At 37.8% G+C, this 17,204-nt stretch overlaps 2 protein-coding genes across 2 annotated transcripts in view; one reads left to right on the top strand and one right to left on the bottom strand.

Moving 5' to 3' along the window:
• The window catches only part of LOC131689444 (heparan sulfate glucosamine 3-O-sulfotransferase 5), a 63,704-nt gene extending 56,848 nt beyond the window's left edge, over positions 1-6,856 (bottom strand). The window contains exon 1 of the mRNA XM_058974536.1: positions 6,253-6,856. The gene's annotated coding sequence lies outside the window, so the exon portion shown is untranslated. The remainder of the gene's footprint in view (positions 1-6,252) is intronic.
• A 7,747-nt stretch (positions 6,857-14,603) lies between these two features.
• Positions 14,604-15,541, top strand: LOC131689445 (cilia- and flagella-associated protein 299-like). The gene is made up of 3 exons (XM_058974537.1): positions 14,604-14,868; positions 14,927-15,092; positions 15,149-15,541. Exons 1-3 carry the CDS (start codon positions 14,729-14,731, stop codon positions 15,539-15,541), a joined length of 699 nt encoding a protein of 232 aa, XP_058830520.1. The 5' UTR covers positions 14,604-14,728.
• The last annotated feature ends 1,663 nt before the right edge of the window (positions 15,542-17,204 follow it).

Here is a 17,204-nt window from a genome sequence, read left to right as displayed (position 1 = left end):
GTAGTGTCCTATAAAACTTTAAATGTTGCCATACCATCAAATCACAAATGTTTCAGAGTTATTGCACTTTTAATTCCATTGGAAAGAAAACATCCTATCAAGTTGTGCCCTCATATCATTCAATCAATAATAAAATCAACCTTTTAGAAGAAAAATAATTGAAAGATTGCGTTTTTAATCGAGTTTTTGCTCATTTCTCAAAAATTCAAATAGGTCAAATCATGGTTTAATGGCTCAGATTACTCGTCTTGTTAAACTTGGATATTTTTAACTTCCTATGCTATACTAGCTCTAAATAAAAAGAATACCACTTATCATATTTTTTTTTTGTTTCAACTGGAAAGCTAGAAAAGTTTCCACAGAAGAAACCGTATTAATATCATTTAGTTAAGTGAAGTATTCTTAGTATTAGTATCTACACCCTATAAGTTCGTGATGCAAATTTGTAAAACAATTATTTTTTATCCGAAAACGTGGTTTTTGAGTCGCAAAAATTACAAAGATAAAAATAAAATGAATCAAAATAGTTGGCAAAAAACGTCAGTCTTCCTAATGTTTATGTATGTATATTCCCACCTTTTTCAAAACAGTGAAGTGAAGTAACCGCGTTTCCATTAATAAAACATTCATTATTAGCCCCAAACTCTGGGCCTTATAAAGAGTTAAAATGCAGCAAAAGAAATAGAGATAGAGATGAAGTGTCAAAGAACAAATTTTAAAGAATGGTAAGGGGCATCAAATGAACTATCGCAATGATGATTTGTTCATTAGTGATTAGAAAAATTACAAAACTCATCTAGAAACACTAATTTTGAACCACTCGACTAGGAAAATGTTACTTTGTACACTTAATTAAAATATATTTGGGCATAATTTGAATTGAAAATTTCTCAGTTTTCCCACGAGATCTTGACCTAAAAAGAATATAAAGCATATTTTTTGAAGCTGGAGAAAAGGTTTAATACACTCAGGTTTTTTACGCAGGGGATACAGGCCGGGTAAAAAGAAACCGCGTGAATTTCAAAATCCGCGTAAATTTGAACCGCGTAAATGTCAAAATCCGCGTAAATGAAGGCCACGTTAATTTAAGAATCCACGTAAAAAACCTCGTTGCTGGATACTACGTAAATTCAAAAATCCGCGTAAATTTCAAAAACCACGTAAATGAAAACCGCGTAAATTCAAAAATCCGCATAAATGAAAACCGCGCAAATTCAAAAATCCACGAAAAAACCGCGTAAAAATACTGCGCAAAATTCGCGTAAAAATAACCTGAGTATAATGAAATTTTAAAGAAATGAGAAGTAATAAGAATATGACAATGAAGAACAAATTATGTCTTAAAAGTCTTTGACAACTTTTGACATTTTAAAACAAACAGGTTGATTAAAGAAAGAGATCAATAACTCTGTAACGGTTGAAATTTGATGGCACCTGTAAAACGATATTTTTCTCCAAATATGACCCTCTATTATGTACCACTCGAGAGGTTCTTACCACGAACCAGACACACTGTATATGTTGAACATGGTGTTTTTTTAAGCACATTGATGACAGAATTAGTTTAAAATCGATTTTTATCGTTTATATTTAGGTCAGACCATATCTTATGCTGGCTCTGAAGTGTGTTTTAGATTGTTTTAATTTTGCTGGTAAGTTTACACATTTCAATGGGTTTTTGACAACGCCGAGATTTTGACGCAGTCTAATGCCGCAATGTCATTTTCTGTTGCAGTAAATCGTCTCCAGGTCAGTCGTCCCATGGCCGTTTGAAGCCAGCGTCACAGGACACGAAAATACTCAGGACTCCATCAACATTATCGATCTACCATACTCGTTAGGAAGCTCTCCTACTTGTGCGTATCTGGTTAGTTTCAAGAATATTTAACCGAATTAGTGTCTGCTATTGTGTTGTGACTCTACATGCTTTTGCTGTGAGAACGATGGGTGGTTCTCCTAGCAACTGGTCGTTGTCCATATGTCGTATCCACAACACCATCCGTTCGAAAACACTAATGCCATGTTGGTTCAGTATAGTAAGACAACCGGTCTAATAAGTATTCTGTAGAAGGTTAGCTTCGTGCGGTTGCGTACGTTATACGACCGAATGTTTTTTGGAGTGAGTGGACCCCTGTAGTTAGAGTGGTTTCAACAGAAGAGCCTTGCTCACGTCCTTAGTTAAGTGTTAAGTACCGCTGTCGAAGCAGCCATCGAAACCACCGTTGTATTCCCGGATGGTCGGAGAAGGAATTAACTTCTTGCTAGTCGCAGCAAAAGGACAATAAAGCAATATAGTGTGCAGCAGGGAAATAGAGGGGTAAACAAACCACCAGCAATTTTTTCTTGTTCACACTGAACGTTTCAACGACATTCAATTAGCTAGAGATTACTGGGTAGGGAAAGTTATGAAACTTAGAGCCATAGTACTCAAGTGAGAGCAAGGATGTGAAGTAAACAGACTTAATCTTTGCCTTCTGTTAATGAGGGTCGAGCTTAGGCAGAATAACTACGAATCACCCGAGTTCACTAACATGTGTCCTGATAAAGGTAGACGTATCTATCTTTACTGTGACAACCGGTTGTTCTATATTGATTATTCTTGTTTGTAGACTCAATATTTTAATATTATTTACGCTATCAATTTCGCTAGGGATGCCACGTCGGGTGAGATGTATATAGAGTCACTTTAGTGCGGTAAAATTAGAACACTGCACTGAAGATGTAAAATAATACTTATTATTCACCTACAAAAATATAATTAATGGTTATGTTGCGTTTCAGCACCACAATAATCTCAGCTCAGCGACCCCAAATTCACTAAAAATATATGGTTATATTACTAAATTCTCAAAAAATATATATGGTGGATGAAGGGAATGCAAATCGACGGGAGGGGGTGATGTAGTGAAGGATGGTGTAAAGGTAGGGAGGGAGGTTGATAGAGGATGCAACACCCAACCGCATATTATACTCTCCATTTGAGACTTAGTTTATGAAAATTGGTTCAGTCATTACCAAAGAACCGATATAACTTTAATTCTGGGATGCGCCCAGAACCCAAAAGTTCCGGCACTGTCGATAGTGGACAATATATTCAAAGAATCTTTGATTGGCCATCAGTGATTTCGATTTGTAACTAGAACTAATTTGATGTCCATTTCAATGGTTTTTTAACATTTGAAGTACAGTAATGTTTCGATTATATCACGGTCGCACTTCAACGTCCACAACTAAAACACAACCAATTGTCCAACCGATAGTGACGGTTAAACAACAAACAAATATTCAATCCACAACGACTACATCTAATACTCCAGTAGCAACAAACATCACTGCCAATCAAAAGACAGTCAACAAGGATGAAAACTCCACAATCGCAACCAGCAAAACGAAGAAGCAAAACGAAGAAGCAAAACAAAACTATCGACCGAGACAGCAGCAACGATGATACTATGGACGAAAGCGACGATCAAGGTAGCACAGTGAATGACCCTCATGTGTGTCAGGCGACGCCGGATATGCTCCACCGCCTAGGAAACGAATCTCCGCTCTCAAAGGTAAATTGCGTGCGAAGAATTCAATGGAATCAAATTAAAATGTTATTTTTTATTATTTATTTTCTTGTAAATATATAAAAGACCCACGGCTCCTATAAGCTCACGCAACGAGCCGTGTCAAATAAACGAATCGAAATAAAAAAAAAATCACTGTCGGTCTGTTTGAAGCGTGATATATTCAAAACAAAACCAAAAAATTACATTCAAGCATTAACCCATGTATTTTTTATAAACAAAAAGAAAGAAAAAGTTAAAGTTAGTCAAAAAAAATAAATTATAGTAGGGTAAAAAACCTATTTTTGCCATGTTTCTATTATCACACTACCCATTTGAAGCCGTTGGCTAAAGCAATGTCTGCCATCTTTGTTCAACGCATTGAGTCAAATGGTATGGCATCAGCGGATAATTTTGCCCCACACAGCTTCACTTTACGTAGCCCGTACCGTTTCACAAAATTGTTGAACCACCCGAAACTAAACTTGAAGGAATCTGACACATTAAGGTTTTGGGCAAATATGTTAACTATTAAAATCAGTGTATTCGAAGAGACTATGATTCAGTACTCGGTGTTTCATCTCCAATTGTCGATGTTGTCCTTCCAAAAGATAAGTATTCACATCAATACTATATCTTGTGTATTTCGTTAGATTTTCCTGCGGCTAACTAACAATTAAGCCAATTAAAATGTCATTTCTGAGAAAAAAAAGAGTGAGAAATAAAGTTGATTTTTTTTACCCGCAAGACCGGAGTTCCTCTTAAGGACATGGCAAATGAGTTTCGAAGAATTTAAAACAAAAATTGGAATCGACGAAAGATATTTCGGCAATCCTAGTCATTGCAACAACGTTTTTGGTAAAACATGTTTTCGAGATTATTTACGTTTAAAGTTTCGCGCCACGCCGTCCGCCCCTGTAATGGAATAAGATGACCAGCGCCATAACTTTGCTTCTACTGCTTAGACCTCTATAAAAATTCAAGATACTTTCTTCAGAATCTATACTTTAAGATAAAAGAATAAAAAAGTTCGACTTTTTTTACCGACCTCATTATATATAAATCCTTAACGAAATATTTGTAAACGCACTAATAGGTTCACTACCGTATATGTCAATAAGCAAATGAATTGTAAAAAAAATCCTGGCGCTTTCAACACAACATGTGGCTAATTTTGAGTGTGCCACGTCTGTTAAAAAAACATGATATAATCGAAACAAAACCGTGATATAATCGATGGTGAGGAGGATATTGATATAAACGAATAGTGATATAATCGAAACATTACTGTATTACAACTGTACCTCGTTTGTATGGGAAATTCCTATGTGGCCATAGTATCTAAACTGTAACTCCGGAACCAAATATCACACACCAAAAAATATGAATTTTATCGTTGACGTAATTGCAAGCATGACATAATTTAATAAACCGTAATTCACGAAATGCCGAAATATAACCGCGCTCCGTTTAATTTTACATGAAACATATACTTTACATGCGCAATGACATAAAATTACACACATTCAGAACAATCGCCATATGTGGCGTAAAATTACATGATTATCGAAATTCAACGACAAGTAAAATTAAAATGAAACGTAAAAGTAAGTCATTTTTGATGCTCGTATATGTCAGGGTCAGGAGACGTAAATTTACACGATTTTTTCTAGGTGTGCAGATATTAATGAAATGCAATAGCAATTAATGGGATCGCCGAGAAAAGGTGTACCATCAACTTAGGAGGAACACTGAAAGTATTCGAGGACATCAAGAACCGTCATAGGTGACCAAGGTAGTCAAAGAGACTTTGACTGATAATTAGTGATCTAGACCCGCAAATCCAACTAATGTTGCATCCAGTCTAATATCTACTATATCATTTGAGTGTCATGGTGGTACCGGTTTATATGGAAATTTGCTGTGTGACCGTTCCTTTTAACCCGTAACTCCGGAACCGGAAGTCCGATCGACAAAAAAATCAATAGCAGTTTACGGGAGTGTTGTACCGCTCATTTGAAACTACATTTGGGAAATTCGTTCCAGTTATCTCTTAGAAAAGGGAGTGAGATTAAAAAATACATACACACGCACATACACACACAGACAGCCACATTTGCCGAGCTCGACGAACCGAGTCGAATGGTATAGTCAGTTAAAAAGCCGACTTTAAGAGTGATATCCTTTCTATTGAGAAAAGCATAAAATTGATCTATATTTGATGGCGATATAGCAATATGTATACACTTATAAACGTGGCATTCGATTAAACAAACATTATCTTTGAACTGCATATACACACTAATATCTGACAACATGCATTCATTGAGAATATTTCGGTCTATGATGAGAATTATTTGTATACACAGTTATTGTAACTAATGATTGTTCCGTTTCCACATCGGAATGCCTGTGCTGTAGATATACGCTTATATGTTAGACGACGTCTCTTGACCCGAGCACTCTGCCAGCATCGATACCTGGTTCGCAGTTCATGCACACATGCTTGGAGAGAGAAGTTTTGCTGAAGGAATTCCGACACGCAATCGAGAGTGAAGGCAAAATCAAGGATAATTCACCATACACCCGTGGTTGCCTACTTTCCAGATTTCTGTAGGTTATTTGTTATCCAGACGTTTTGAATAAACTCGGTCAACTTGTCGCGAAAATAAAGATGTGAAGGATTCACTAATTTATATACCTAGATCATTACTGAAGAGAGCTTGCTTGCTCCCGCCACCACTCCGGTTCCGCTAATTTCGACAATCCTGTGTCTACGGATTATGCTAGGATGACTTTTACCCTGAACACACATTCGTGAAGAAAATTTGGTAATTCTATTTTCCCTTTGTGTATATCTTGATCACGTTCCCTGGCATTACGAAATTTTAACCTGTTATCTTCATTAGATTTTCACATCGATGCAAGGATATCCGAAATTTCATAATATATTAACACTTGATATCCTTCGTAGGAAGCGATTCATATTCACGGACACAATAAAGCTTTCTTCCAATTACTCTTTCCATTGCCACAATTAGTGAGCACATCCTACCAATAAGGGATTGTACGTTCTAAGCAGAAAAACTTCTTAGAAAATGTCACGCGTTTCCTTTCACCATATATTTGGAATCACTTTTTTCATTTAAAATAACACTCAGAGTGCGTCAACTAGAAATCGGTACACCTGCCAAACAGCACTACATGTAAAATACAGACAGTAGAAGTACAATTTTTCTTCCCGTTTTTTATGTAACCACTGTATACTTCCCGTCACACTGCTAGCCTTACTAATAATCGTCCGATTCTGATGGCAGCTTGTGGAGGAAAATGTCTAATATACGTCTGCAGCTATTGCTTCCTGAGAGCAAACATTTCCTCTCACATAGAATATTCCACGTTTTCTCCCAAAAAAAACATTTACAACAATTTTTTCACGGCGATACCACAAAGCACACTTTTCCACGCTATTTTTCTCGGAAAATTCATCACTTCCAGTGAGCGAACAGCATGCTGGCCTCTTTGTTCAGATTCACCCCAATAAACTTCCATCTCCCTCCTATAATCTGAGGACACGCATGGTTTCGCTCATCGCGAAGTACTCTCTTTACTATCAATGGCTGATTCCTTGGCGGGCTGCTTGGCCGTTGCATGTATGCTGGTACATTCATATCCTATTCGTAGCGACGTACAAAAGCCACCCACAATGCGCACATACACTAACGCGTCCGCCTTTGTCTGATAATGAAAATGTTTTTACTACTAGCTGACGCTCGTTTTTCTTTTGGCACTCTCCCATCAGCTACGTATAGCTCGTAGTTCGCATAGTAAGAGCAATGATGACGAGTGACCTGTGCTTTTCCCTTTTCACAATCAACCACCCACTCACTCGCGTCAATGGAATATGACGACATCAGTCCGGGACTTGTAGCTGTTCACATCAGCTTTACCAATTCGATTGCGATTTGACCTTCTGGCAGCTCGCGCCAAATTACTTGGCAATTGGTGACGATGGGAAAACTGAACAATTATTGGCAAGCATTACAAAAGAAGATATACTTTCTTATTGTTATTATGCTCCTTACTTTGAATTGGATTTTTACTTTGTCTCGTTTTAGTACCATTGCAAGCAATTCTCAGCCAATTATATAAAATAAAGCTTAAAACAGAAACCGCTTTGAAGGTCAACATAACGAACATTGGAAATTGAAGTAACTAATAAAAAAGAACACTTCACTATTACTATTAAACGATTGAATAACAGGTACTGGATTACCGATTATGTTGCATGCGATGCTAATCCCTCCAATTAACCGCCGCTCTGAAAATTCTGCCGTAACGAAATCGTCTTTGGGCACTTGCGGCTGCATGTGCAGTAAACCATTTGGCAGACTTCCGGAGGTTTAACGACATTAACGGTTAGAAATACCTTTCATCAAACGAAACGAAGCTGTTTGTAAAACCCACGGGAATCTGGTCAGATTAATACTTCAGTGTTGCCGTATAGGTAGAAACAAAGGATCAAAAGTTCTAGTGCAAAGAAAAGATAAAACTACAGTATGTGATTTACATGCAAATTAATAAATATTTCAGAAGCTACAAAGTTAAGGGGTTTTTTTCCATCGCATATCGCCTTCGTTACGTTGGATGGATTCAAGGAGGGCGCTGATGTGTTTGTTATTTAAAATAGCGCTCGAAGATACTGTAAGAAAATTTATTATGCTAAAATCAGACTTTCACTAAGTAGTGTCATTTACAGACTGAAAGCATGTGAATGTATAATTTTCCCCTTAAAAAAGAAAACAACTGTTTATAGATTTTAGTTTTCAGAAATCATTACAAGCAGTACTTTTCCAGTACTTTTTCATAAAATTCCTGTAACTGTCTAGACTACTCGGAACGTATCATTATTTTAAAAAAAGATAGACCATCTATTCATTCATTTCATATTAACTTTCTTATGGGTTACGTCGCTACTGAATTTTTAATAAATCATGAAAGCTGATCTCTGTCATGTAGTATATATTCTAAATGATCTCAATCGATGTAATATACGAACTAAGAGTCATAGGAGTTGTAAGAAATGTTAGCAGCATTAAAAGCGTTTGAAAAGTCGAACCCACTTATTTGCTTATTTTTTTCTTTAAACATAAAGAATAATGAAAAAGGATTGTGTAAAAGTTTAGAGTGAATCTCAAAATTCCATTCGACCTTTAGACCTGATATTATTGAAATATCTCGTACAGTAGGTACTGCGAGATAATTTTTTTAATAAAATAAAAGAAACATGGTTTGCCTTAGTTTAAAATAAATTTATTTGTTCCTTACTTTTTTCCTTTTTTATTTCGACTATGTTAGTCACATTTTCTTTTTTACGTTTTAACGACATTCGATTAGCTAGAGATTACTGGGTAGGGAAAGTTATGAAACTTAGAGCCATAGTACTCAAGTGAGAGCAAGGATGTGAAGTAAACAGATCGGAAAACTAGAAGTGGCAGGGTCATTAGAACAGGCTTAATATCGTGCGGGCTTAATTTTTGCCTTCTGATAATGAGGGTCGAGCTTAGGCAGAATAACTACGAATGACCCAAGTTCACTATCATGTGTCCTTGATAAAGGTAGACGTATCTATCTTTACCGTGACAGCCGGTTGTCACGGTAAAGATAGATACGTCTACCTTTATCAAGGACACATGATAGTGAACTCGGGTGATTCGTAGTTATTCTGCCTAAGCTCGACCCTCATTATCAGAAGGCAAAAATTAAGCCCGCACGATATTAAGCCTGTTCTAATGACCCTGCCACTTCTAGTTTTCCGATCTGTTTACTTCACATCCTTGCTCTCACTTGAGTACTATGGCTCTAAGTTTCATAACTTTCCCTACCCAGTAATCTCTAGCTAATTTGTTCCTTACAATTGCAGAATACACAAGTTATACAACAAACAAAAATTTTTCCGTAAGCTTATGCGATAACGCAAGTTTCTTATTCAATATTTTTCATGAATAGAATAGTTTACGGAATAATATTCATTGAAAAGTGTTCAATTTTATTAAATTCTAATGTTCAAAAAAATCATGACATGATATCATATTCAGCCAATACCAAAAAATATTTTAAATTCTTTTTCTCTAAAGAACGCAAGAAAATGATTTCAGAGAAAAATCAAATTTGAGATGAAAATCTGCCTTCGAATAATGCAAATAATACATTTTATTAGTTGATTTTTTAAAATTCGCAAATAAAAAACTTGAATGAATAAAATAAGTAAAGTATATAAAATGAATAACATAGAAAATTTGGAATCTGAATATAAAAATAAAATGATATTAAAATAAAGAATACGAGTTCTATTAATAAAATAAGCTATTAAACCATTAATTCGAATGAATAAACGGAAAAAAATTAAAAAAAAAACAAATTAAACCAATCAATTGCTTAAAATGAGTAAATCCAATATAATGAGAAATATCAAAATGCATATAATTAGTTATATTAGTGAAATGGACAATAGCGCAAAATTAAAGCAATACAACGCATTAAACTTATTTTTTATCCGCTTAATTGTTAGTATTGAACCTCTAGAAAGGTCTCCCGCAATCTCGGTGGCCACGCTGAACATCTTTTGTTTTAAACAGCCGTGCCATGCCACAACGCAGATTTCAATCTATCGCAAACAATTTTCAAAAAACTGACAGCGATAAAAATACAGTGTAAACAATACACTCTAAACTACTTATACCTAAATTTTCAAGAGAATACACCAAATGGGACATTTTCTGCATCATTTTTTCCGTGATGTTATTTGATGTGGGACACCCTTTAATAGCGTTTTTCTCGAAACCGCGTTTTTCAAATTGGCGAACACGATAACTCAAAAACTAATCAACGAATTGACTTGATTTTTTATGAGGATGCCCAATATGTGTAGTCTGTCGATGAACCACAGAAAAATGAATAAAAAAATTCTCGCTACTATTTTGAAGAAAAATGAGAGAATTCTACCGTAAAATATGAGTTATTTTCCGAAATTCGAACTTTTTTCTATTTTTTGTGGTTCATCGACTAACTAAGTCTAAGCTACACAAAACTTGTTGAATTTCGCGTATCAGACAATTTTATCAAGAGCTATCGTGTTCACCGCGGCACTCTTCGACTTGGAAATGGTTGTACGTCTACTCTTGGAACGCTCGTATGTGTGGCTCTGTGTGACTGAAAATATATTTTTTTCGTACACAATGAATAACATTACGCAAAATATTCGTTATTGCCTTACTTTCAAAATTGTAAAACAAAATAACTTTCGTTTTGAGCACTTTACACCAGACGCTCCCCTGAATATCAATTTGAGAGGCAATAAATTAATGGAATACTTAGACAACGCAAATCTGCAAATACTCAATGCAGGAAGAAGTGTAAAGTGTAACTCTCTGCTCCATCAGTATTACGCATAAATTGGCCAACCAGCTGGTACCGAAGGAGCCCGAACCACCCTTATCCAATCATAAAGACATTGTCTTCGTTTGTTTAAACGTCTCGCTAGATATCGCTACATATCGTAGTCCCAAATCTATGAAATGGAACCTCTAAGAAGAGGGCTTAGCTACTAAGTTTCATGGACGGCGACTGAACCAGGGTCGTAAATAAAACAAACTCACTTATAGTTTCAACATACAAAGAGGCTGTTGAGTGCTGGTGATGAAATGTGTAGTGCTCTGATCGACACTACGATTAGGGACCGTCTATAAATGACGTAGCATTTTTTGAGTGATTTTTAACACCCCCCATCGTAGCATTTCGTCACAAACCTCTAAGTACCCCCCCTGATTATTACGTAGCTTGACGGTAACTCCCCCCCCCTTGTCCCCGTAAAATTTAAAAAAAAATAAAAAAATGTTAGTTTTTCCCCTTTAAAAAAGCTACGTAGCATGACATGACCCCCTACCCCGCTGTCATCACACATCATCACAAAATACAAAACTCCCCCCTCCCCCATATAATGCTACGTCATTTATGGATGATCCCTTAGAGCAGCACAAATCAATCTCCAACATAAACAGCAACTACAGCAGCTATGAATTTATCCCACGTTATGCAAGAAGAAAAGTTTCCATAGTTTTGGTTGTAAAACCGCATGTCCATCAAATAAATTCAATGTTGGAAAGCTACTTGACCCCGTCTTCGTAGGTTTCATTGAAGATGGCCTAACAAATCCACGTGCAATGTATCGTGCATGTATACCTGCAAATAGTGTTATTGAGGCAGGTACCCACAACTCGCGATATTTGTGTTTTAACAGTCAATATGACTATTGATAACCTAGACGATAAATACGTTTATTGTTCGGCATATTTGTCGCACAATACATCATCACCATCTTATGGCTTCAAAAGGATTATATTTTTCTGTGGCAGAAATGGGCTTCCACACAAAATCGACAGTGATGTTAATGCCAATCACATAATTAGGGGTGACTCAGATATCAATTTTTGATTTCCATGTTAAAATTGGCGGCAGACCTCGGCTCCTACCGGTTGGCTCGTTATGGAGGCTAGGTCTACAGCCGAGGACTACATCAAGTAGATCGCAACGAAGCGCAGAGTTAAATGGCTCACTTGTATCGTGGCAGATCTGAGAGCTAACTAGTTCCCGAAATGGACATCGGTACCTAGAGAACTACCGCCGCCGCATACTTTCAGTAGGAGCAAGGTAGTTTCACCGCCTAGGAGCTAAATAGCTCAAGGAAACGGGTATCAGTTTTGGGAGAGATTTCGCTACCGGGGAACTCTCAATCAGATTAAGTTGAGTTTACCCGCGGAGACTATTCGAGTAGATCGCGACATAGTTTGGAACTAAATGGCTAACGGAAACCGGAGCTAAATGACTCATGGTATCAGGAGCTGAATGGATTACTGAGATGGAAGCTAAATTGCTCACGAAAACGGGATCTACCCGGCTCACAGAAACCAGAACAAAATGCTTTGCGGTAACTTACCGCTGGGCAATATCCGAGTGGAGATCGACGCAAAATGACTCAAGTACGCTGAGTATCTGTATAACGTAATAGAAGGAGAGAATGACGGAAAGCAAGAGGAATGTCGGGAACTAAATGCATGGAAGGTCGAGCCATTTCATGGGTCAAGGCTCCGAGTTCACTTCAGAAAACTCGTGAGCGAATGGCTTCGTGATCGCCAAAATCAACGGTGTCTTCGTGTGCAGCTGTTATGCACCTACAAGCAGTTGATCGGCCGAAAGCCGGTAGTCATCGGTGGTGATTATAATACCTGGGATGTGAAAAAGGCAGTGGAGTAACCAACACAAGAGGATGTATCCTGCAGGAAGCTCCAGTGAAGTGCAAACCTACTAATGTGCAACGAGCGCTCCGTTAGCACATTTAGGAGAAACGTGAAGGAGTCTATCATCGAAGTCACCTTCTGGAGTCCTTCACTGACGGCGCACATGGACTTGATAGAGGTATACCTTAGCAACCACCAGGCGATTCGCTACCACGTCGGCCAAGGCCCTGATGCAGCACGGAGAAGGACGTCCGCCGAGCGAAAGTGGAAGACTTCTTCTTTGAGGCACTTCGGTCGGATAGCGAGACCGAGAACGTTTATGCGGCTGATCTAACTAAAAGGATTGTGAAGGCTTGTGACGACACAATGCCGCTAAACTTGGGGCCACGCAATAGATGGCTTCCAGCCTCCGGTCCAAACGTGGCACTGAGAGCTGTGATCCTGGTATATCCGGACATGTTCAGGATGGTGCTGCAGAAGTGTTTGGTTGATAGGAAACTCTCCGAAATATGGTGTACCGTTCAGCTGGTGATGCTGCTAAATCCAGGGAGGTCACCGGGCGATCTCGCCTTGTATAGGCTTATATATCTGCTGGATAGACTCGGAAAACTAATCGACGGTCGGTTGAGCTTCAACTGCCACGTAGACTACTCCTGCGAAAGATTGACCAAGGCAACGAACGGGATGACGACGCGGACGACTAGGTCACCGGACGATACCGAGTACTACAATCGGAGAACACCAGGAACATGAGGAGGACGGTGAGAGTCGATTTGATGACGAAGCGGCTGCAAGAATGGAACAATATCGAAAAGGGAAGGTGGACCTACCGGCTCATCCTAAACCTGTTGACATACTTCAATAGAATGCACGTAGAAGTGAACTTCCACATGACACAGCTCCTGTCGGACCACGGATACATCAGGAAGTATCTCCATCAGTTCGCGTACGCAACGTTACTGTTGTACCCCGAACATCAATGAGTCACCGGAGCACGAGGTCTTCGAATGTCTAAAGTTCGAAACGATACGCAGTGACATGCTAAAAACGGAAGGGCTGTACATCATGTAGGATAATGTAGTCCACAAAATGATAAACGACTTAATCACATGGAACGCGGTCAACAAATTGGTGACGTAGATCATGACTGCCTTACAGCGGAAATGGCGTAATGAACAGCGAGCAATGGTTTGAAGAGAGCAATCACTGCCAGAAAAATCTCTGCCGGAGTAGGCTAGATCTACCACTGTAAGTAAACTGCAACAGAGCACCGGGTAAACGGATAACGATAACAGAAAAAGGGGCGGTGTTGGGAGAACTTCTTCCGTCGGTGTAAGTAAGATTCACCGTCGCTAAGGCACCGGCGAACCGAACGCCTTGCTTCACCCGAATCACCGGATCGACCTCGAAACTTGGTTGGTTGGCTCGGTTTCGGGAGAACGTTTCCCGCCGAGGAATACTCCGTCGGAGCAAGCTAGCTAAATTACATTTTTCAGCGTTAACTACAATTGATCCCCGGACGGAAATTGCAGCGTAGCTGATAAATAGATTGCTCTCCGAAAATATCAATGCAGTTTTGTTATCACTTACCAAACGCGTGCTACCGCGCACGGGCTAAAAATTAGTTATATGAATTGTAAACCTCTAGTTGTATGAAATTTGAAATGAAAAATTTTTACATTTTCAAGCTAACTTAACGCACTACGTCAAAAAAGCAGACTTATTAAGAAAAACAAAGTAACCTAGCCTCGTTTATGAACCAGTCAAATTTATAATTATGACGAAAGGAAACTGAAAGAAGCACATACGGAAATGTGGTGTATACTTCTCTAACACATTTAACATAATAGAGGTCCCATAAATAGTTTCAGAACAGAAAACATGAAACTCACAGAAGAAGACATACGGCTTTTGGAATTTTCTACACATGAGGAATATCTTCAAAGCCTCGTAACAACTCAAGACTTGCGATATCTTGGCCACAAACACAATGGACTCCGCTTGTATCAAACTGGCTACAGGTGAATTAAAGAGCATTTGTTCCCTGAACTTTCTGTAATACATCTTTACATATTTCAGATCTCTAACGAAAGCAGCCTTTGAAAGCCGTCGGAATGAAATTGGAGATTTCTTGTATGCCACTCAGGACCCAAATGTATACTTTAGTCGAGGCCTGCAAACGACGAACACTTTTCTAGCTGAACTAAATGCCCGAGAGAGACCCAATCGCCTTGGAATTTTATCTGTATTATGAATGATAACATATCAACACAATTGAACTCATAGTGGTACATTTTTCAGACCATCATCTATATTCGATACTGCCGAAAAAATGCAGAAATTTCTGGTTACATTGACTATGAACAAGCTCTTCGGCGAACTAACAAAGATAAAGAAAACTCACTGGACTGGAAAGCCATTTTCAAAGGGGAACAACTTCTTTATCCAACTAAAATTGACCTTTCCTACTACAACTCCAGAACGGATCGAATATTCAAAAGGAACTCGAGAAACTATATTGTAATATGCGATCCTATCAAAGGAATAATATTTCGAAATATTTATGATCGCAAGGACATTCTTCCGGATCCCATAGGAGGATATTTTGGAACGAATACTACACGCACGGAAATTGATAGTGATGTTCATGAACAAGTCGTTATGTATGATCACGTTCTGAGAAGGAATTACTAAATATAGAAGCTTGAATTATTACAAACTCTCGTCATATCACGGTAAAGCTTTGTTTTTCGTTATAAGGTTTCATCAAGAATGAACATTTCCAACGCGCATGCGTTTTTCCTTTCATGCTATATCAAAGTCTATATTACATGCCAGAGCTCAACTCTTTATTTCTCTCTCGCCTTTGAAAGGACGCTTCACAACGAAGCTCGAACATATATGCCATGAGATAGGAAAAGTCTTATCGTAAAATTACGAACGAACAGGCGCATAATTTCCAGCCCACAGCGTATTATTTTTTGTTCCTCACCCACCAAAAGTTTACCCATCTTCAGCTTTTTTATTCTCTTTTTAACCTCTCTTGACCAACAACTGCATAGAAACATGGTTCTAAAATCCTTACCTACTCACGTTTGCATATAGTAATGTTCCTGTTAATAAGGGAACCAAACTATTTCTATAATTACTCAGCCTTCCATTCCAGAAAAGCATATTGTTCGATTCATTTAGGTCGTCGTGAAAAATCAAAAATAATATTGTTAAGGTGAAGCGAAACTTCTAGTCAATAGTCCCAATTTTCGCTCTACGATTCATGCCAGTGGAGTAACATTAGCCAAGATGGGATCAACACCCTATTGGCTTCTACATACTGCTGTAGTATAATAGAATCAACAGCAAGCTACATCAACCCCGATAGAAAAGTAATTTGTATTGTAGGTGCTAGGCTGTGCTAGGTATATGTTAGAACAATAGGTTTGTGCATGTTTCCTGCTACCCGATGCATTATTTGGTATCAATACTTGGAATTCTGTGCTTTTATTTATAAAACAAACTCTATTCCACTTTTCTAGGACTTGAGTGTTCAAGTTTTAAGAATCAAATCAGCTAATTGTATTTTCTTCAATTAACTGTAATTTTGTTCAAGGGCTAGAAGGTCACAATCAAACTATCTAGTCCTCTGGGCTTCAGTGATAAGCCTAACGGCGCACAGTGGCTGGAGGCTGGCCAAAACCTCAAAAATTTATTTCTGAAATATTGATATTTTATATTTTTCCTAAATATCTCATATATTGAATGATGTATATTCGAAATTTTATAAACATTGGATAAGAACACGATTTTTAACGTGAGTTTAAACGTAGCAAAGTCCGGAATTTTTAATGATTTTCATTTCCGGAACCACCATTGCTCCGTTCACTTCAAATGCATGTTGCTCTTTTGATTTTAGCCGATTTTAGCACAACTAGTTTCATTGTGTAGAGGAACGAAAGAACTTGGTTAGTGAATAAAATACATTTGGTAAATTTGCTTGAAACTATGACTTTTTAGTTTGAATATGTTTGAGGTGATCAGATCAAAAATACTTTTTTCACTAATGTATTCTGTACAAATTTCGGAATCATTTCGAAACGGTCACATAGTATACATTCTATGGGAAATAACCTCTACTTTTCGAATATCATGGTCTCGTTCTGCGCCTAGGTGCGCAAAAAGTTTTAAGGAGATTTTGAAGCTTTGTTGCTGATATGGAGGCGTATGGTGTTTTGTTTAAAATAGTTAGACAATCCACAGTAAACCAATATGTTATACATTGGATTTAAAGTAGTATTCTTCATTTTTTATGATATTGCTGACAATGGTGAACAGTAACGGAAAATCTATCATGAAAACGGGA

Source organism: Topomyia yanbarensis, chromosome 3 (genome assembly GCF_030247195.1).
Source record: "Topomyia yanbarensis strain Yona2022 chromosome 3, ASM3024719v1, whole genome shotgun sequence".
NCBI classification, from domain to species: Eukaryota; Metazoa; Arthropoda; class Insecta; order Diptera; family Culicidae; genus Topomyia; species Topomyia yanbarensis.
This window is presented reverse-complemented; position numbering and strand designations above follow the sequence as displayed.